Source organism: Malurus melanocephalus, unplaced genomic scaffold (assembly GCF_030028575.1).
Source record: "Malurus melanocephalus ecotype Western Australia unplaced genomic scaffold, MMel_1.1 scaffold_54, whole genome shotgun sequence".
NCBI classification, from domain to species: Eukaryota; Metazoa; Chordata; class Aves; order Passeriformes; family Maluridae; genus Malurus; species Malurus melanocephalus.
In genome coordinates this window covers 1,699,633-1,716,317 of record NW_026623286.1, presented here as the reverse complement: position 1 = coordinate 1,716,317, position 16,685 = coordinate 1,699,633, and the positions used below count along the sequence as shown (strand labels likewise).

At 39.3% G+C, this 16,685-nt stretch overlaps 1 protein-coding gene across 3 annotated transcripts in view; it reads right to left on the bottom strand.

Annotated features, from left to right (window-relative positions):
- Positions 1 to 1,937: 1,937 nt before the first annotated feature.
- The window catches only part of LOC130573250 (transducin-like enhancer protein 4), a 95,704-nt gene continuing 80,956 nt past the window's right edge, over positions 1,938 to 16,685 (bottom strand). For 2 of the 3 annotated variants that reach the window (XM_057365564.1, XM_057365565.1), the window contains exons 9-20: positions 14,258 to 14,377; positions 13,683 to 13,736; positions 12,889 to 13,041; positions 11,537 to 11,669; positions 11,048 to 11,241; positions 10,781 to 10,857; positions 7,460 to 7,709; positions 6,136 to 6,383; positions 5,087 to 5,234; positions 4,306 to 4,456; positions 3,945 to 4,021; positions 1,938 to 2,285 (exon numbers count right to left, since the gene is read on the bottom strand). In XM_057365564.1, the coding sequence (XP_057221547.1) occupies positions 2,178 to 2,285; positions 3,945 to 4,021; positions 4,306 to 4,456; positions 5,087 to 5,234; positions 6,136 to 6,383; positions 7,460 to 7,709; positions 10,781 to 10,857; positions 11,048 to 11,241; positions 11,537 to 11,669; positions 12,889 to 13,041; positions 13,683 to 13,736; positions 14,258 to 14,377 (1,713 nt within the window). In that variant the 3' untranslated portion in view covers positions 1,938 to 2,177. The remainder of the gene's footprint in view (positions 2,286 to 3,944; positions 4,022 to 4,305; positions 4,457 to 5,086; positions 5,235 to 6,135; positions 6,384 to 7,459; positions 7,710 to 10,780; positions 10,858 to 11,047; positions 11,242 to 11,536; positions 11,670 to 12,888; positions 13,042 to 13,682; positions 13,737 to 14,257; positions 14,378 to 16,685) is intronic. The other variant, XM_057365566.1, reaches the window with a different exon arrangement.

Below are 16,685 nucleotides of genomic sequence, written 5' to 3'. Positions count from 1 at the left end.
ACTTCTTTCCCATKACAGATAGCATAACTCCTCCCTCCCTCACTTTAACTTGTGTTCATTAACTTCATGGAAGCTGGGCTAAATCCTTGATCTAAACCCAAAGGTCAGTGACAGAAGCCTGTCTGTGAGCATGAAGAGACTTTAGGGCTGCATGAGGAMGCCCTGGTGTGACACTGCAGTGTAACACCCCTCCCCAAATCCAGCTGTGCTCCACATACTCCAGTAGGCATGTGAGCAGTAATGGTCCTCAATTCACTGTCTCCCAAGGTAAGGGACAACATGGATTTGTCAGATGGGAAACTACACAGCTGGGAAGGGGCAAACTCGAGGTGATATGGTCGAAGTCTGATGCCTCCAGGTGTTCAGAACCAGTGCAGTCAGTTATCTGAGAAACYATAAATTCATTGACTTCATTACCTCAGCTGAAACTCTGCATGTGTCTCAGTGGCACAATCACAATGTATCCATAGTGGTTCGTTCTGTGACTGAAAAGCCACACGCATGACTCGGACATGCATGACGATAAGGGAGGGGGAAAAAAAAAAAGAAAAATGCATCTTAGAAGTTACTTATGTTTAATGCTTAAAAGTCTGAATGCACAAACAATAATCTACCATTATAGAAGTACTGGTGGTCAATACAATGCATTAGAACTATGTACAATGACACAGTTTAGTATCAAAATCTTTCTACAATGTAGAGTATTACGAAACTGTTAATGACATCAAACACTAAGCACTTAAGACACCATTTTTTGCTACCACATTTGGAACTTCAATAAACAGTCCATTTTAACTTGCAGCATCAATCCATTTCTAGTACGAAATTAAGTAATTTTCTACTTATACAATAAGATTTATCTACACGGGTCTCTTGATTTTGATCCATAGCAGCAAAGGCACTGTACATCAGCAGATCCACAGACTTAAAGATTTCTTTTAAAGCATTCAAAAAAAAAAAAAAAAAAGGTCACAGATCATAGTTTAACAGCAACAACAACAACATAAAAAGATAACACGTTGTCTCTGGCACAATGGCTCAGTCTGCGTCCGTTTTAGGGACATCCAATCAAGACTTGGATTGAACTGCTGGCGAACAAAGCAAGTCCTCATCCCAATGAGAATCCATTCCTTTTTGTATGTCGGAATGAGTACTCTTACAAATCCTACCTCAGAGGTCATTGCTTTTGTAGTTTGTATATTGGTAGGCATCCATTCTTATTTCAGTGCAGTTTCCAAAGAACATATCAAATATTTTTCATAATCTCTTGTAATTGAAAAATTGCCCAAAGACACATATCCCCATTTTCTAGGAAACATTGCAAAAGTTTCCAGAAGTTACAAAGGTGATTCTTTGAGGCAACTTATTGTACTCTCTACAATATAACAAAGAGAGGTGTTTATATTAAAAAACCTAGCTTGACACCAAAATGCTTTATGTTTATCAACAGAAAAGCATTGAGAACAAATCTGTACACAAGATGCTATATTAACATTGCAAATATATAAATTAGCACATTCTTACTTAAAGTGAATTTAATTTAGATGTGAACTGAATTTGCCATTCATCACAGGCATGTAGATCACTGGCTACAGTTTGCAATTTCCTAAGTTTCCAAGACTGTCTAAAATAGTTAAGATACAGTATCTTCCCACCAAATAATTATACTGTAATAACACTTAGAGGTCTCATCCAAGAACAGGACTAAAAAATATAACAAAGTTTATTTTTTTTAAATAGAAACTACAAGTCTATTTAGTGTAATTGTAACTATCTCCTGAACATCCTTCTCCAAGATCCCCAATTTATCCACCTGCAAAAACACAAGTATAGAATGCATCTTTCAAACTAAAGCCGGGCCAGACAGCTTTATTTAGTCAGTTCATTGTTAGAAAGCCTTCTTTAAACAAAATAAATACATTACAGCTATAATACATAAAGAGTCAAGGTCACCGTTAAGTATGCTTATTCCATCTTCGTCCAAGTAGATAATCTGACATTTTGGTATCACAAGTTCTTAGTGAACATTCACAAATCAATAGCAAGTTAAGAAGGTAAAAATAAATTCCACAACTGTGATAAGCATTTAAGTTTTCAGTTTAGAAAGAAAAAAAAAAAAAAAGGAATATACAGCAAAGTGCTAGGAGAAGGAGTTCTGTCTGCATTCGGATTTGTCTCTAATAAATAACTTCATAGACTGTAGCTTTCTTGTCCCCAGAGCCAGTGACAATGTATTTGTCATCCACAGAGATATCACAACTAAGCACAGATGAGGATTCTTTGGACTACAAAAAAAAAAAAAAAAAAAAAAAAAAGGAAAATTATATCTTTCCAATCCTGAAGGGCTTGAAGATTAATTGGAAGAATTTATAGACAGGAATATATGAAAAGCTCACTTAAGTATCAGTACCATAGTGGAAATTTTTTAAAAGTCTTTTGTTCCACAGAAAGATCTACTTTAAAATAAAGCAGCAGTGGGAAGGGAAGTGAATATTATGGACCTAGAGGTAATCTATCAATCAATCAAACAAACAAATGTAATGCTTTTTTTTTTTTTTCAAGTAATGCTTTCTATATACTTTTCAAGCATTTATTAATATTTCATGTATTGGATTTGCATAAAATGAATAAAAAACCATCTTCTTCCCACTTCTGTTGTTGCAGACAAGAAATTCAGAGAAACACTACGAAGCCCTACCTACCCACAGGTATGAAACAAAGAGATGCCACAGAAGCAACTGTATCTCCTTTCGTTACTTGCCCAACACAGAAGACAAAGGAATTTACATTACCACAGAGGATGCAAATAGGAAAAGACACTKTGGTGGATCAGGACACACAAGGGTGTAGGAGCTGGATGGGACACAGCAAATTGCCGTTAACTCTGTCTCCTCTGGCTTTTCTGTCTGCTCTAAGATGATGTGTACATATTGTCACATTTGCTTTGCTGTTTCAGTGCATGTTTTGTTTACATAATATATATTTATTTATATAATATATTCTTTATACAATATATGTCCACACRATTTTCCACCTGTTACCACAAGAGCTAAACACTTCCCAGTCATGCTGTGTTCTGGCAAAGACACCCCTGYTGCACTGCACTGAAGTTTCCTTATCTCCCTCTCACTAAGAAAACTGTACTGGAGTTTTTAACATAATTTTTAAGGGGCATGTGCTCTCACTCGGATGATTTGGGCTGTCTGTAGAGCATGATTCTAAAACTGAATAGCCTCTACTAAGAAAACTTCAATCATATCTTTCTCATGTCAAGGTAAACTGCACTGTACACAAGAGTGGAAACATGGAAGGCATCAGTGCATGAGACMTGACCATTTAAACTAGAACCAGTTAAACAATGAATTTAATCAAAAAGTTCCCAATCTAGACTTGCCTGCAAGTAGAGGAATGGAAAAACATGCCAAAAATCCCACTCCTCTCTAGTGTCACTGAAATGCCATTTAAACTGGGCACAGAGGGACTATAGAGAGGTTACCAATTCCAGTTACACTTCAGGGGGCCCCCCCATATCTATTCAATTTTCAGTTCAGGAGTCTGCTAGTCCAGTACATCAACACAACTCATCCAAGAAAAATACACGTTGAATATGACTTCCACTGCTTYACCTACATTTTGGACTGTCAGTGAATGTTCACCTAATGACATTATTTGGGTACTGTATTCCACCAACATGTAAAAGCAGATGAGAAAGAAGTGTATTAAAAATAATTTTGGAYTAAAGGGCTACTTTACTGTAAAAGCTGAATTACTGAAATGTTAGAAAGAACAAAAGCATTTCTTTCTCCAATTACAGACAAACCCTTTAAGGACTTTAATTAGCAGCATTTCCACCTGAAAACTCCTTAGGTTACTGACAGACCCTGAGATGTGCAGCTCTACTGCACTGTAATGTATGTGGAAAATAACTTTTAGGAGATTATTACCTGGAATATACTGGCTCCATAAGGTGTTCTCCAAGCATTAAGAAGATTATCTTTTCCAGTGCTTACAAACCACTTGCCTGCAACAGATTGTTTAAATGTTATTGCTGCATTTTGTTTTCAAGGAATACACCTCAAGAAACAGATCATCATAACAACAAAGCATTCACACATATCCTAAGAAAGTAACATTTTCATCTGGTTGACCTAAGATGTTCCATCACAAAATAAGCAGAAAAAAGCAGTCATATAGCGTTTTTAAAATAACCTTAATATTTAAATATAATATCTAATTTTTAACTATACCCTGTAGTTGAACGAATTTTTCAGGAAGGAAAATACTGGCATAGGAAGATTTGCTTACCACAGTGAGCAAACTTGAGTGACAGCACACAGCTCTCATGAAGATGCAGCTGATACTTGTCCGGCTTGGTAACATGCAGCACCTCGACATTGCTGTTCTCCATTCCTACTGCCAACCACTCACCAGTTGGACAATAGCCCAGTGAGAAGATCTGTAATTAGCACAGCACATGCTTCAATCAGTAAAGGAATGAGCTTGAGATATTCAAAACTGACCCTTGCTACACTGTTAGCACTATGCAAACTCACATTTTTGGTCTACTGCAGTTTTAAAAACACGATAATCCAATTACTACAGTAATCAAGATAAATTAGTTCATGCAAACACAGCTGCAAAACTATACTGTTAAATGCTATTGAAACTGCAATAGCGAAGTACTGAATCAAACTATAGAAGTTAATGACCAAGCCTATCTGATAGCATTTAAAAATATTTTCATAAAATATTTTTGAACTCGAATCTGCAGAAGTTGGAACAGGTTGCAAAGAGGAAYGCTTTAATCTGGCACTTGTTTTATAAAATGCATTCTCCATTACTCTCATGGGAGAGGTACTAATCTGTCAAATAGTCATTATCCAGAAACACATTTAGCAGCCACATTAAAAAAAAACAACAACAAAAAAAAAAGCGCATGAGACCAAGTGAAAAATTCTTYGGACTTCTCTTTGAGCTTGCTTTTTTTTTGCTTATAAAGGAGTAAAATGTATTAACAGAAGCGCCTGTTTGTTTTAACACATCATGAGAAAATTTTGTTAACATGCCAAAGGTTCTGAGACTGAACCTGTGATGTGAAGTCATGTTGCTGTAGCTGTCTCCCCTCTCTGAGATCCCAGGATCTGACGGTATTGTCCAGGCCTCCTGTCCATAGCTTGGTGCCATCATTAGAAATGTCAATACAGCTSGCTCCATCTGTATGGCCCTGAAATTGCCTGAAAATATTGACAGAAGATCAGCACATTCTCATCCTGGAAAATCAGTTCTGAGCAGTTATACAAAATACCTGTTTTCTTTTTCAATCCCTGTAATTGAGATTCCAATAGCAATCCCAGATTAACATCAACCCTGGGACAATCATGTGAGTTTTGTGATGAGTTGATGATGCAATCAGGCCAGACAGCCAAGCGCTAATTTGATTTCAAAAAGGACACTTTAGGGGCCAGGTACCCTGGAAATCTTTGCTGCTGGTTGTGTGATACACACACAAAATACTCATTCTCCACAGGGGTCTGTAGCATGATCAGCAAAATTACCTCCGTTTAAGAACACTGCGCAGGCCACCGAAGATCAAAGACAAAAAGAGCAATCTAAATAGGAATATCAGGAAGTAAAAGCTTGATTTTACATGCAACACTGTTACTATATATAACAACATACACKCAGTGCAGTGCAGAGAGGCTCTGTGTGACCAGCTCTTAACTCACTGTATACTACTGTTGAGCAGCAACTGTACTTCTAAGAGGCTAAGTGCAATAATTAACACACATCTTTACCCATTACATATTTGCTAGACCTCTGATTAAAGAGCGAGAGCAGTGTCTTGCATGGAAACAAAGAAAACCATTTGTTCAAGGAATCTACAGCAGTGTTGACTTTAGCTGATATTTAGGGAATTATAGTTATGGGCTGCTCAAAAGGCCTGGAGCAATGAAACTCTCAAAACCTACAAATAATCATACAGACTTTCGTCAAGGCATTAATAAGGTTATTACTGAACAACAAAATACAGGAATCATCCATGCGTGGAGAAAATAAAATATACATGCAAAAGTGCACATAGGGCTGTGTCTAAATAATTCTTCACAACCTGATGATACAATGTGGTCGACCTACCTTACTAAAGTCTGATTATGCAGATCCCACACTGCAATGTTGCCATCGCTGCAGCAAGAGAAGCAGACCTTGGAATCAGGGCTGATAGCTAGGGCATAGCAAGCTGGAGCAGAAGATGTCAGCTCTGCTTTGATGCGGGGAGTTGGAGCTGCCAAGTCCCAAATGGATAACGTGCTGGCTTCCCCACCAACAATCAGGGTGCGGCCGTCAGGGAGCAATCTGCAGGAACGGATGTAGTTGTCTCTGTTCTGTGGAGACAGAAGCCATCAAGAGATTACTCATGAGGAAAGAAAACAGCATTAACATGAGAGCAGAAATCCATAAAAGTATTGTATTCCCTCCTGGTTTTAATGAGCCATTTATACTTATGACAATGATAAAGTGTATTAATGCCAGAAAATTACACGACATTAGGGAAGTACTTCAACTTGATCTACAAAATTCAGTAGTGAGAGATATTTAATCTTAATTAGCATCAAAATGCAAAGACCTGAACCCAGCCCAAAACAATTCAAGATAGCTGAATTTGACAGCTGGYGTAGAAAGTTATATTTTCATACTCTGTTTATTTCAGCACATTAACCTCTCGGCATGGGGGAGTACCAAATTCCCTGCACACTTTCCCCCTTCCCATTCCAGTGAGACTTGCTGCTACCATCTAGGAGGTGTCAGAGGAAAATATTTGGGCAATTTTCCTCGTTTGTGTAGCAACTTGCATAGCAATTCGTTATAAGTCTACACGTGGTGCACAGCTCTCATTTTACTGCCTCTCTAACAAGCAGCAGCATCTCAGCAAGAGCTGGTAAATGACAAGAGAAAAGCYGCTAACAATAGTTCACATTGTTAGCACATTCAAATAATTTGTGAATAACACTCAGGAATATTTTTAATTGCCACATTAAGACAGGTCAATGAATTCATACATATACATAGACACARAATACGTGACACAATCCTAAATATTCTCAGAGAATACAGCTGCAAGACAGCCATTTTTAGCATGTTAGTATATCAACGAGCTTTAAGATTGCCAGCAAATGTCGAAGTTTATAAACAATGTTTGCTGTGCTTTCTTTGATCTTTCCTCCTACCACAATTTTAGGATATGAAAAATGTTTSGATTCATTGTGGGGGAAAAAACCCACAAGTATGGTGAGGAGCATACTTCAACCTCAGTTCTAATAGAAACTACAAAGGTACAAATGCAATAGGAACCTGTGATGCTGCAACAGAAATCAAATACCCACTGCCCCTTAGAGGTACCATTGCAATCTTAAAGCAACTTCCCACCTTCCTTCATTGCCAAATGCTGCTGTTCACCTACCAGGCAGTCCAGCTGAGAGACTGGGCTCTTGTTGCCAGGGTGGCTGATGTCCCAGACCTTGACACAGCCCTTCCCACCCGTGTACACGTGTCTCGTGGGGTTGCTGATGGTGACTGCACACACAACTTCCCCGTGGTTCAGAGTGTTGATCTGACGGGCGTGGCGAGGGATTCCTGGACCGATGAGGGCATCAGGAGGGAAAGGAACTGGCTGCATCTGACCATCTGCACTTACATGAAATGAGTATGCTCTGAGGGGAAAAAATTATAGGGGGTGATTTAAAGAGTTTTTCTTCAAGCCTATTTAGGAAAATAGAAACAAAGCCGTGTTTCCAATGCAGGCATTCAGACTGTGCCTTCAGCTGAAGATTTTCACAGACATTTCACCGAATATTCTGAGCTGGAAGGGACCCACAAGGGTTGACTGTGACCCTTAAGTGAATGGTCATATGGGAACTGAACACACGACCTTGGAGTTATTAGCAGCATGCTCTAGTCAGCTGAACTAATATCAGGAATTTAATCATGTAAGGAATAAATATTTATTTATCTACAGCATGGCCCTCAAAGCACAAACTTAGGTGCTCATCTTTTAATGTGAAATGTCAAACACCAGTCGAATGAGCTTTTAAAACTCATGTTATGATGATTTCTGGCATGATTGAGGCTATATGGCACCACTCTTAATTTTGGATGGGAGAGTCACTGCATGCAGAGAAGGGAAGGAAGGTTGGGTCAGGGCTCCCTGGAAGACAGAAATAGTTGGCTGGCTGCTGCAGAGCATGGAGGGTAGCTGTGTGCCAAGGGACATTTGGCTGCTCACTTTACTGACTCTGATGTGGCAGGTTCAACTGGACTGCTGCCAMTCTGCCCCGAATGCACTGTGGGTCCAAGCCCCTTGGGCAAAACTGCTCAGCACTGTACCTAAGGGTGCAGTGAAACTTCCACCAACACCAAGGAATTAAGTCCTCAAGGCATGGTTGCTGACAGCTGACATGACAGAGCAGCAAAAATACGCCACAGTGGAATTTTTGTTCCATGGGCTGTTTTGGATTTCGGGTTCTTTTTTTTTTTGTGGACCCAAGACAACCGCTACAGATCTCAATTTCTCTTGCCAAAATCAGGCCTCTCACTGAGAAAGAATGTGTTGTGTGATTGCCACTTAGGCCACCTGTGAATAACCTATCAACAGCTTTATCTCAAAGTATTTTCCAGAGAGAACAGTTAGGTTGTGAAATTGCCTTGTTCTGAGATGGTACCTGATATATCACATCTTCTACAGGAGCGCAAAATCTGTAAGAGGGTTCACCTATACATACCAAGGCATGATTAATGGAAGGCTTTCATTTCCTTACACCTAAAAAATCATCATAATGCTGGTGAAAAATCCATTGTCACAATGGTGGGATGAGAAGAGGTCACAAAAAAATAGTTTTGTGAGAATACTTTGTTCACTTGCTCAATTGACGCTTCAAAGTGACTAAAGAAGGCAGTAAAGTGACTAAAGAAGGCAGAATTCACAATTAAACTACTGAATTTGTCATTTAAGATTCATAGTGCATTAACACTAGATCAATAATTTCCAGTGGGACAAAAGGCATTAGCTATCTTTTCCATTTATATATTGTACAACACTCAGGAGTTTGATACAATACCAAAGTGAACAGAGAGTTATTCRGAGCCAGATCCCTGATCTACCACATGCTGCCCACTCCAAGACACTCAACAGTGCAGAGAATTTACACATATTTCCCTCTAAGGTAAAAAAGGAGTAAATGAGAAAAWAACAATCCTGAACAGAAGATGGGAAAGATGAAGAAAAGTCARTGCAATCACACTAAAAGAAACACAGATTTTAAAAGTTTCAGGCCCTATGATGGACAAATGTCAGTTATATTTAAATGTTTAAAATAGACATCAACACAGCAACAACATTTAAAAATCTTGGAGATATGCCAGAACTGAAGTGATTTGATTTCAGTTTGCCTCATCTTTTATTCCTCTCAATTTTAACAGAAGTAAGATGTGAGCAGGGAGGTCTCTGAACCCCTGCAATTGCCATTTCTCTCACAACAGCAAGCAAAACTTAGTAGATTCAGTGACACTTCTCTGCGGGTGACTGACTCCATCAGGGATGAACTTAAATCCAGCGAGCATTTGAACATTACATCAAGGCATTTCTAAGAGCYCGCTGTATGTAACGGATGAAGATCTGTGCCCCACAGAAATTTKAATACAAGCAGCTGGTCTGCAAGCTGCTGTACATCAGTTTCCATACCTGCCTTGTGCAGCCATGTAACAGGGTGGCACAGCGGGCAGAAAAGCAAATTAAGGTGGCTGCCAGTGTGCGACGCCTGAGAGATCTGGATGTGGCTCGTGATTTGTGTGACACACTACAAGAGGAGTTACAGGCACCAGGCCTGGGCACTTGCCATCACTCGCTGTTAATTCCTGTGTGTTTGAGAGCTCACTGACAGGTAAGTGTTTGCATTTACTCACACAAACCCAAGCGTGTGACTAACCCCAACCACTCCTCCACAAACACCTTCATACGTGAAAGAGCTTGGGAAGGACTGGCACAAACATCCCTTGACCGTCAAACTCTCCAGAATGAATTGGTCACAGTGTCCCAGAAATGTCAAAAGGAAGAGGAACTTGATGACCCTTAYAGAAAATCTGAATCAATATGGTTTGTGAAGCTACTTTAGTCTTTCCCCTCTCTAACTCAAGAGGAATGTGAGCAGAGAGTTCGTTGCCTCTGCAATTCTTCTTCCAAGGCTCACAACATGAAAAGCCTGGTAAAGCAGGTCACATTTTATGGGTCAGTTCCATCAAGGATGAATCTGAATATTATCATAAAGTAATTCTTTCCAGTATTTTCAATCAAACAAAACATTYCAGTGCTCCTTTTTTGGCACACAGCTGCTAAGCTTGCAAGTAATTGCAAGGCTTTTGTGAACAAAGAAATAATTTTTTTTAAACTGAGAAGCAGAGTACAGTAGAGACAGAAAGCTGAGATCCCATTCCAGTCTGCATTTCCATAAATAACCAGCCAGCCAGATTTGGAGTTCTGCTCCATTTTCCATTTATTTCTGTCTCCTTTACTTTGTATCACCCAGTCCGTGTCGACTGCTATTAGTCTTCAAAACAAATTTACAAATGCAACTTTAAGATTACACAGCGATTCTCCTGCTCTTGCTGAATAGCTATACTTATTTCTATTCACACAATAGTTTTCAGTAGCTAAGGGRAATTCCAACCAGCAAGGGAACACGACTTCCAACAGATGATTGACTTTTAAAGCTGAATGTTTGATACTCACGGTTTTCCTCCTGGGATGCCCGTGAGATTAGGAGGGATGCCTGGGACTCGCATGTGATGATGTGGATCAAAACCAACCTATAGTTTTCCCCAAGCAAAACAAAAAGGTGTATTAAAGTAAGAGTTAGGCAAAAGAAGACTGTTTAATTCACGTTCTCCGTAGCATACTCCCCAAACCACAAAGAGAGCGAACTAGAGTYAACCCCACAGGTCTTGTATTTAATATAAACAGCTGTCTAAACTAAACGCACCGACGGCAAACACTTACCACTGGAGATCGCCCGTAAGCTGCCGCCGCTGCCGCTGCTGCAGCTGCCGCACTCATTTGAGGGGAAATGTTGTGTAGACCAGCGTAGGCAGCTCCAGGGCTGGTCAGCTCCCCGTTCATACCAGCGTGTGGCACGATACCAAATGGAGTAGGGTAAGGACACGGCACTGCCATAGGTGTCCTTAACCCTGAAGCTATAAGAGGAGGGGGGAAAGTGAGAAGCTACAGAGGCATTCTAGAGCCATCAGATGAAATATGAGTTCAGGAAACAGAAAAAAACCCCACAAATAACCCAAACCAACCAGCCAAACAAAGTAAGAAAGAAAAGACCACCAAAGACGTACAAAACACTGTATTACGATGATGAAGAAACAGCTCAGCACCCTGTTTATGCAACTGTAACATATTGACTCATTGTTACAGATTTAAAGGGAGCCTGACAAGGGACAAATGGTCACTGCTCCACACCATCRAAATATGGACACTAACCTATCGGGTCCACACCTGGGGGTTTGCCGGGCACTGGCCTCAGTCCGGGAGTGGAGTTGCTGCCTGGAGTTGGGGCATCAGTCCGCGGAGTTGGAGTGTTTGATTTAGACACAGGAGTGGTAGATTTCTCATTCTAATTACCAATAAAGGAAAAAGGAAAACAGTTTGTAAATTATTTTACCCTTACAGGTAGTGGGTACTGGTTAGTGGTATTAGTGATATTTAGCTCCTGGATTTGTGTTTCAGCAGACCCTGGCAGAGAAGAGAAGATGAAGAGACACTGAAAAAAGTTAAGAGTGGTTTTGGTAATTAACTACAGCCTTCACAGTTTTTCTCATCAGGAGCATTTGTATGATTCAGAACGAGGTAAGGGACTTAAAATCATTGCCATCTGACAACTGGCAGCATWTGTGAAATTTGTCAGTGGTCTCACTGTGCTCATGGACCTGCTCCCATTATGATTGTGATTTTCTGTGAGGGATGGACAAGGGGAACAGAAAAAAATCCTGAACTGACCAACTACTCACRTCCAGACGTGGTGCTGGAAACACCGAATGGAGACAGTGACAGGGTATAAAGTCAGGAACTGTGAAGTGCTGCTCTTGTGACAGGCTTGTTCATCAGACACACCACTGACTCTCAGGTCTGAACCTGTCATTCCATCACCTTTCCTGAGCACTACATTCACTTTAAGCTTTCGTTTTATTTATTTTATTTCTTTAAATAATTGCAYACCCTGCCCTGTGAAGAGCCGAGAGGGGAATTACTGTGCAGCTCAGGTAGGTGATTAACTGTGGTCACAAACAGGAAAGGAAAGAACACCCCTTGCAGGCAGCTCTTTTCTTCTGCATTATGATTTGTGATGCAAGTCAAGGAAGGCTCTTGTAAATGACAGATTACTTTTTAGATAGAAAATAAAAATTATTGTTGTTGTATATAGCCTGGTAATTCAAACAAAGCTAACAACCAAATCACATCCAAGCAGGGAACTGAATTTGCTATAAACCACAGCACAGGAAAACAGCTCAAGAAACCCCTGYGTACTTTTATTTATTCTCAGAATAACAGTTCTTCATGTGGGGGAGGAGAAAAATATCTCTCAGAACACCACATCTATCATCTACCCACACCACCAGTGAAAATTACCACTTCCTGTTCCAAAAAAAAAAGACTGTAGATTTTCTATTATTTTATTAAGACTCCCTTGAAAAGATAAATTAAACAAATATTAAATTGATGCTTCACAGTGCTTTACTGATATCTGTGGAAATAGAAATTGTGTACAGGCAGAAATCCAGTAAGCATCTATTTCAGCATATGATCAGGGGTCAGAAGCATTTTGAAGMACTTACAAGGCTAAGTTCTTTGGATTTGGAGGAAGGAGTACTGCTAGAGGATGCAATAGACGCCGGACTAATTGGTGCATCTTTTTTCAGCAGTCGAGTCTTGTCCAAGCCGTTTTCCCGTGGAGAGTGTGCTGGGCTTCCCCGGGGAGAAGAAGGATCCTAAATATCAGGAATATGGGTTAGCATAAAAACTTCATACTAGACACTAGCTCTTGTCTTGAGCAATCCTCACTTTGGAATGAAAATCTGTCAGAGGAAGTGAAATATTCCTCCCATTCGTAATTGATTYAGCTGATACAACTGTAAAATTGAGAGGGATAATGAAGGACAATTTGGTTTTTTTAGAAGTCTTAAAATTTGATGCCATTAACCATGAAAAATAATGCCAAATATCTATGGACATTGAAACAGGAAAGTAAATATCTTTTTTCAAGTGATAGATTGGAAAGATTTGAGGCATTTGGCAGACCAAAAAAAGTTCACACACGAAGTCATGGCCAGAGTGAAACAAARGACAGACACTGTTACAAGCTGCACCCCCTCTGTTTGTGCTGGGCCGGCTTCAAATATCTCAAGAGAACTTTTTGTTCATAGGAGAAACAAGAAGTACTTTGTAGAAGTGTTACAGATCTGATTTGTATTCTAAAGAAAGAGGATCCGACTGGATTCCCTCAGGCATTTCAAGCTCCCTTATGAAGGCAAATGCCATAATCCTATTCATAAAACCAATATGCACAGAAACTACTGAACACATCCTCACCACCATTATTGTAAGGTAGAAAAATCACCATTGTGTATACCTCGTTGGAAACATCAACTACCAAGTTGTCATCACTCTTCTCACCATCGCTGTCCTGCWATGAAAAATCACAAGGTGTTAAAAAGCTTCTATTTAATATTCCAATTTCTCTTAATAACTATGAAAACAGAGAAAGGCTGCTAACAAATATGCAGTGAACCATTCAGTTTTACCAAGCTTTACATRGTAATACATTCAGAGTCTTTCGGTCACCTACAGGGCTTCTGCTTAGCAGGTTGCCACAACTATAGCATTCCTCCAGTTTTCACACTGGTGTAGAAGGACACAGGATGAAATCCTCACTTAAGACAAACTAGAGTCCAATCTAACAACCCCCAGCCTAACTAAAGCTCAGCATTATTGTCACACAGCCTCCAGTGCTTTGTATTCATATAGTTAAAAACAGTGTCAATCATATGCATCAAAACCTTTAATCTAGCAACATTAGAGGTTGGCAGCAAGAATCTGYTAAAATTTGACCCTCATCTTTAAAATTAGTTATGCAGCAGGAATCGGGTGAAATTTCAGAGGAATATTTAAGTTCAACAACACACAATGCAGACAATCTCTACTCACGTAACGAGCCGCTATTTCCTTCTCTTCCGTTTTCTGTTTTTTACTATCTGAAGAATAATCTGTAGAATTTCTGTGCTTTTCTGCTGTTCTGAAGCTGGCTGAGGGAGATACAGAAGAGCTCTGCAGTCCAAAAAAGAGAAGAGAGCATCATCAGGCCCTCATGCACAACTGTGGTTCATTTGTCACTGCCCCTCAATGCACCTTACGCTGACAGAATGATTTGGATCTGTTCTCACAGATAGCACGTTGGGTTTTAATTGTTGATAGCTAACCAGCAAGCATCTCATATTAAAAACTGCACAATGTATTGCAAAAGACAGAAACAGGTGATCAACTGACAGACCGTAGTGGCTATCTGCTCTGCCAATGGGATGAATTTTATGGATACTGTGCATTGGTCTTGTTTTGGTTTGTTTCCTCTACAAATATGCAGGGTTAAATCAATAGTCCCAGAAGAGGGGTGTGTGTTTGCACATGTGTGTGTGTTTGGCTGTGTAAATCAAAAAGAACAGAGAGGCTCAAGGCAAGTCACACTTCAGCAAACATTTGAATGAAGATTTCTACCAAAGAAAGAAGCAAGCTTCTGAACAGTTTTGAAGCAGGCAGGGACAGGTGAGAACACCCAAAATCATTTTATTTTGATGCCATTTACAATTACAGGCTATGCCTGCAGCACACAGAAACAAAACATAGTTTGGCTCAGTGATTCTCTTGCCAGTCTACAGTTCTCACCTAGTAACGATTGCTAAAGAGCGCACATATGGACAGGAGAGAAAGGAAGATAATGTGCACTTTATGCACTGTCATCCAGCAATTCCACTCCAGTCCTTTAAACAAGGCTGGCAACATTTATCAAATTCTACCATATTTCCAAAGCTTTGTGGAGCCTGTGTCTTGGTGTACAAAAAAAGGAAGCAATARAAGATGCAAAGTTCCCTCTGGGACCGATTTTAGTAGCAGCAGCAGCTTTTGGCCCTAGTTCAAGAAAGCATTTAAGCATGCACTAAACTTTATCTCACACTGAAGTCAGTGGTTGAAGGTACATAAGTAAGGATGTGTTCAGGCTTTTTGCAGAATTGGAAATGACAGCAATGGAGATGAAAATAATTGCCAGTTGAAATCTTGCTGACTGTTTCGATCTCTGTCCTCCTTTTATACTGGAGTGGTGTGGAACAACCAAAGAAGTCCTGACTGATGGATTTTAGATCCTCCCATTCATCCAGAAACACTGGTTTGGGGGTTTTTCCTCTGTGCATGATGGACAGCTGTTGTTCCACATAAAACTGTACAACACAGCAATTTGGTTTTGAGGTTTTCAGTGCAGATATTAACATGAATACAAACCAAGAAATTAGCATTTACATTGAGCAACTTCTGTTCCATCACTATTACAGAATTTCTTCTTTTCCTTATTACATCACAAGCTTTGGTAAGGATTAAGAATGCTTAAACACAGAAATTAAGCTGTGGTTATTGTTCAAGTCAAATGAGAGAATACTACTCCCTATTGGGGCACRGGTCCTCCTCTCCATTTTTCCTAAAAATTCCAGTTCTCAAGAATAGCAGTTCAGATTTATAAAGTGGTACAATTCKCAAAAATCTACCAGTATTTTTACTGGTAATTGTTAATTACACTCTAAGAACACTGAGTGGAAATAAAAATTTAAGAACAAAGCTAGTCTTGAAGGCACAGTCTGTGCCTTTCCCATACTGTGCAAAAACATCTTAAAATACTAATTTAGTTTTAAAGCAGATCATTAATCAACAATTATAGCAAATAATACAAACTAACAAAGTTATTTTTCACTTTGAAGCAGCAACACATGTTAAGACATTTGAAGACAGCAGTGCCAGGGTACAGAACCCTTAAAATAAAGGCCAAATAGAAACACAACATTAATGACTTGAAAAATGTATTTGTTTACTACAATGATATAGCATAGCCTTTTGCAAAAGATTTTAATACTATGCTCCTATTACATTTATATTCATTTACAATTTGGAAGGCAGTAGCTTGTAATGTGAAGTCAATTYATTATTTCTCAACTTCACCCCACAGAAACCAATTTGCTTTAAAACGAAGAAAAATAATCACCAATAAACTACAAATTAAAGTGATGTCTAAAGAATTAAACTACTGCACTTATTTAAATAGAAATATTTATTTTCATAAATTTGAATCCATACAGTTCCATTTTTCACAATCTGGTTAGCAATGTGCTAAAGATACCATTTTAATCTTTGATTTCACTACTTAATAAAGTAATAAATTGAAGTTCCCTACTAGAAAGATAAAGTAGCTAATTATCACTAGCACATTAAAGTATGAGCACCACACTGGGCAYTGGGGCAATGCACACTGCTTAATGGTTTTACTGCTCGACGGATCTGACCTTATACCAATATGAAAAGATCCTCCTGCAGTATT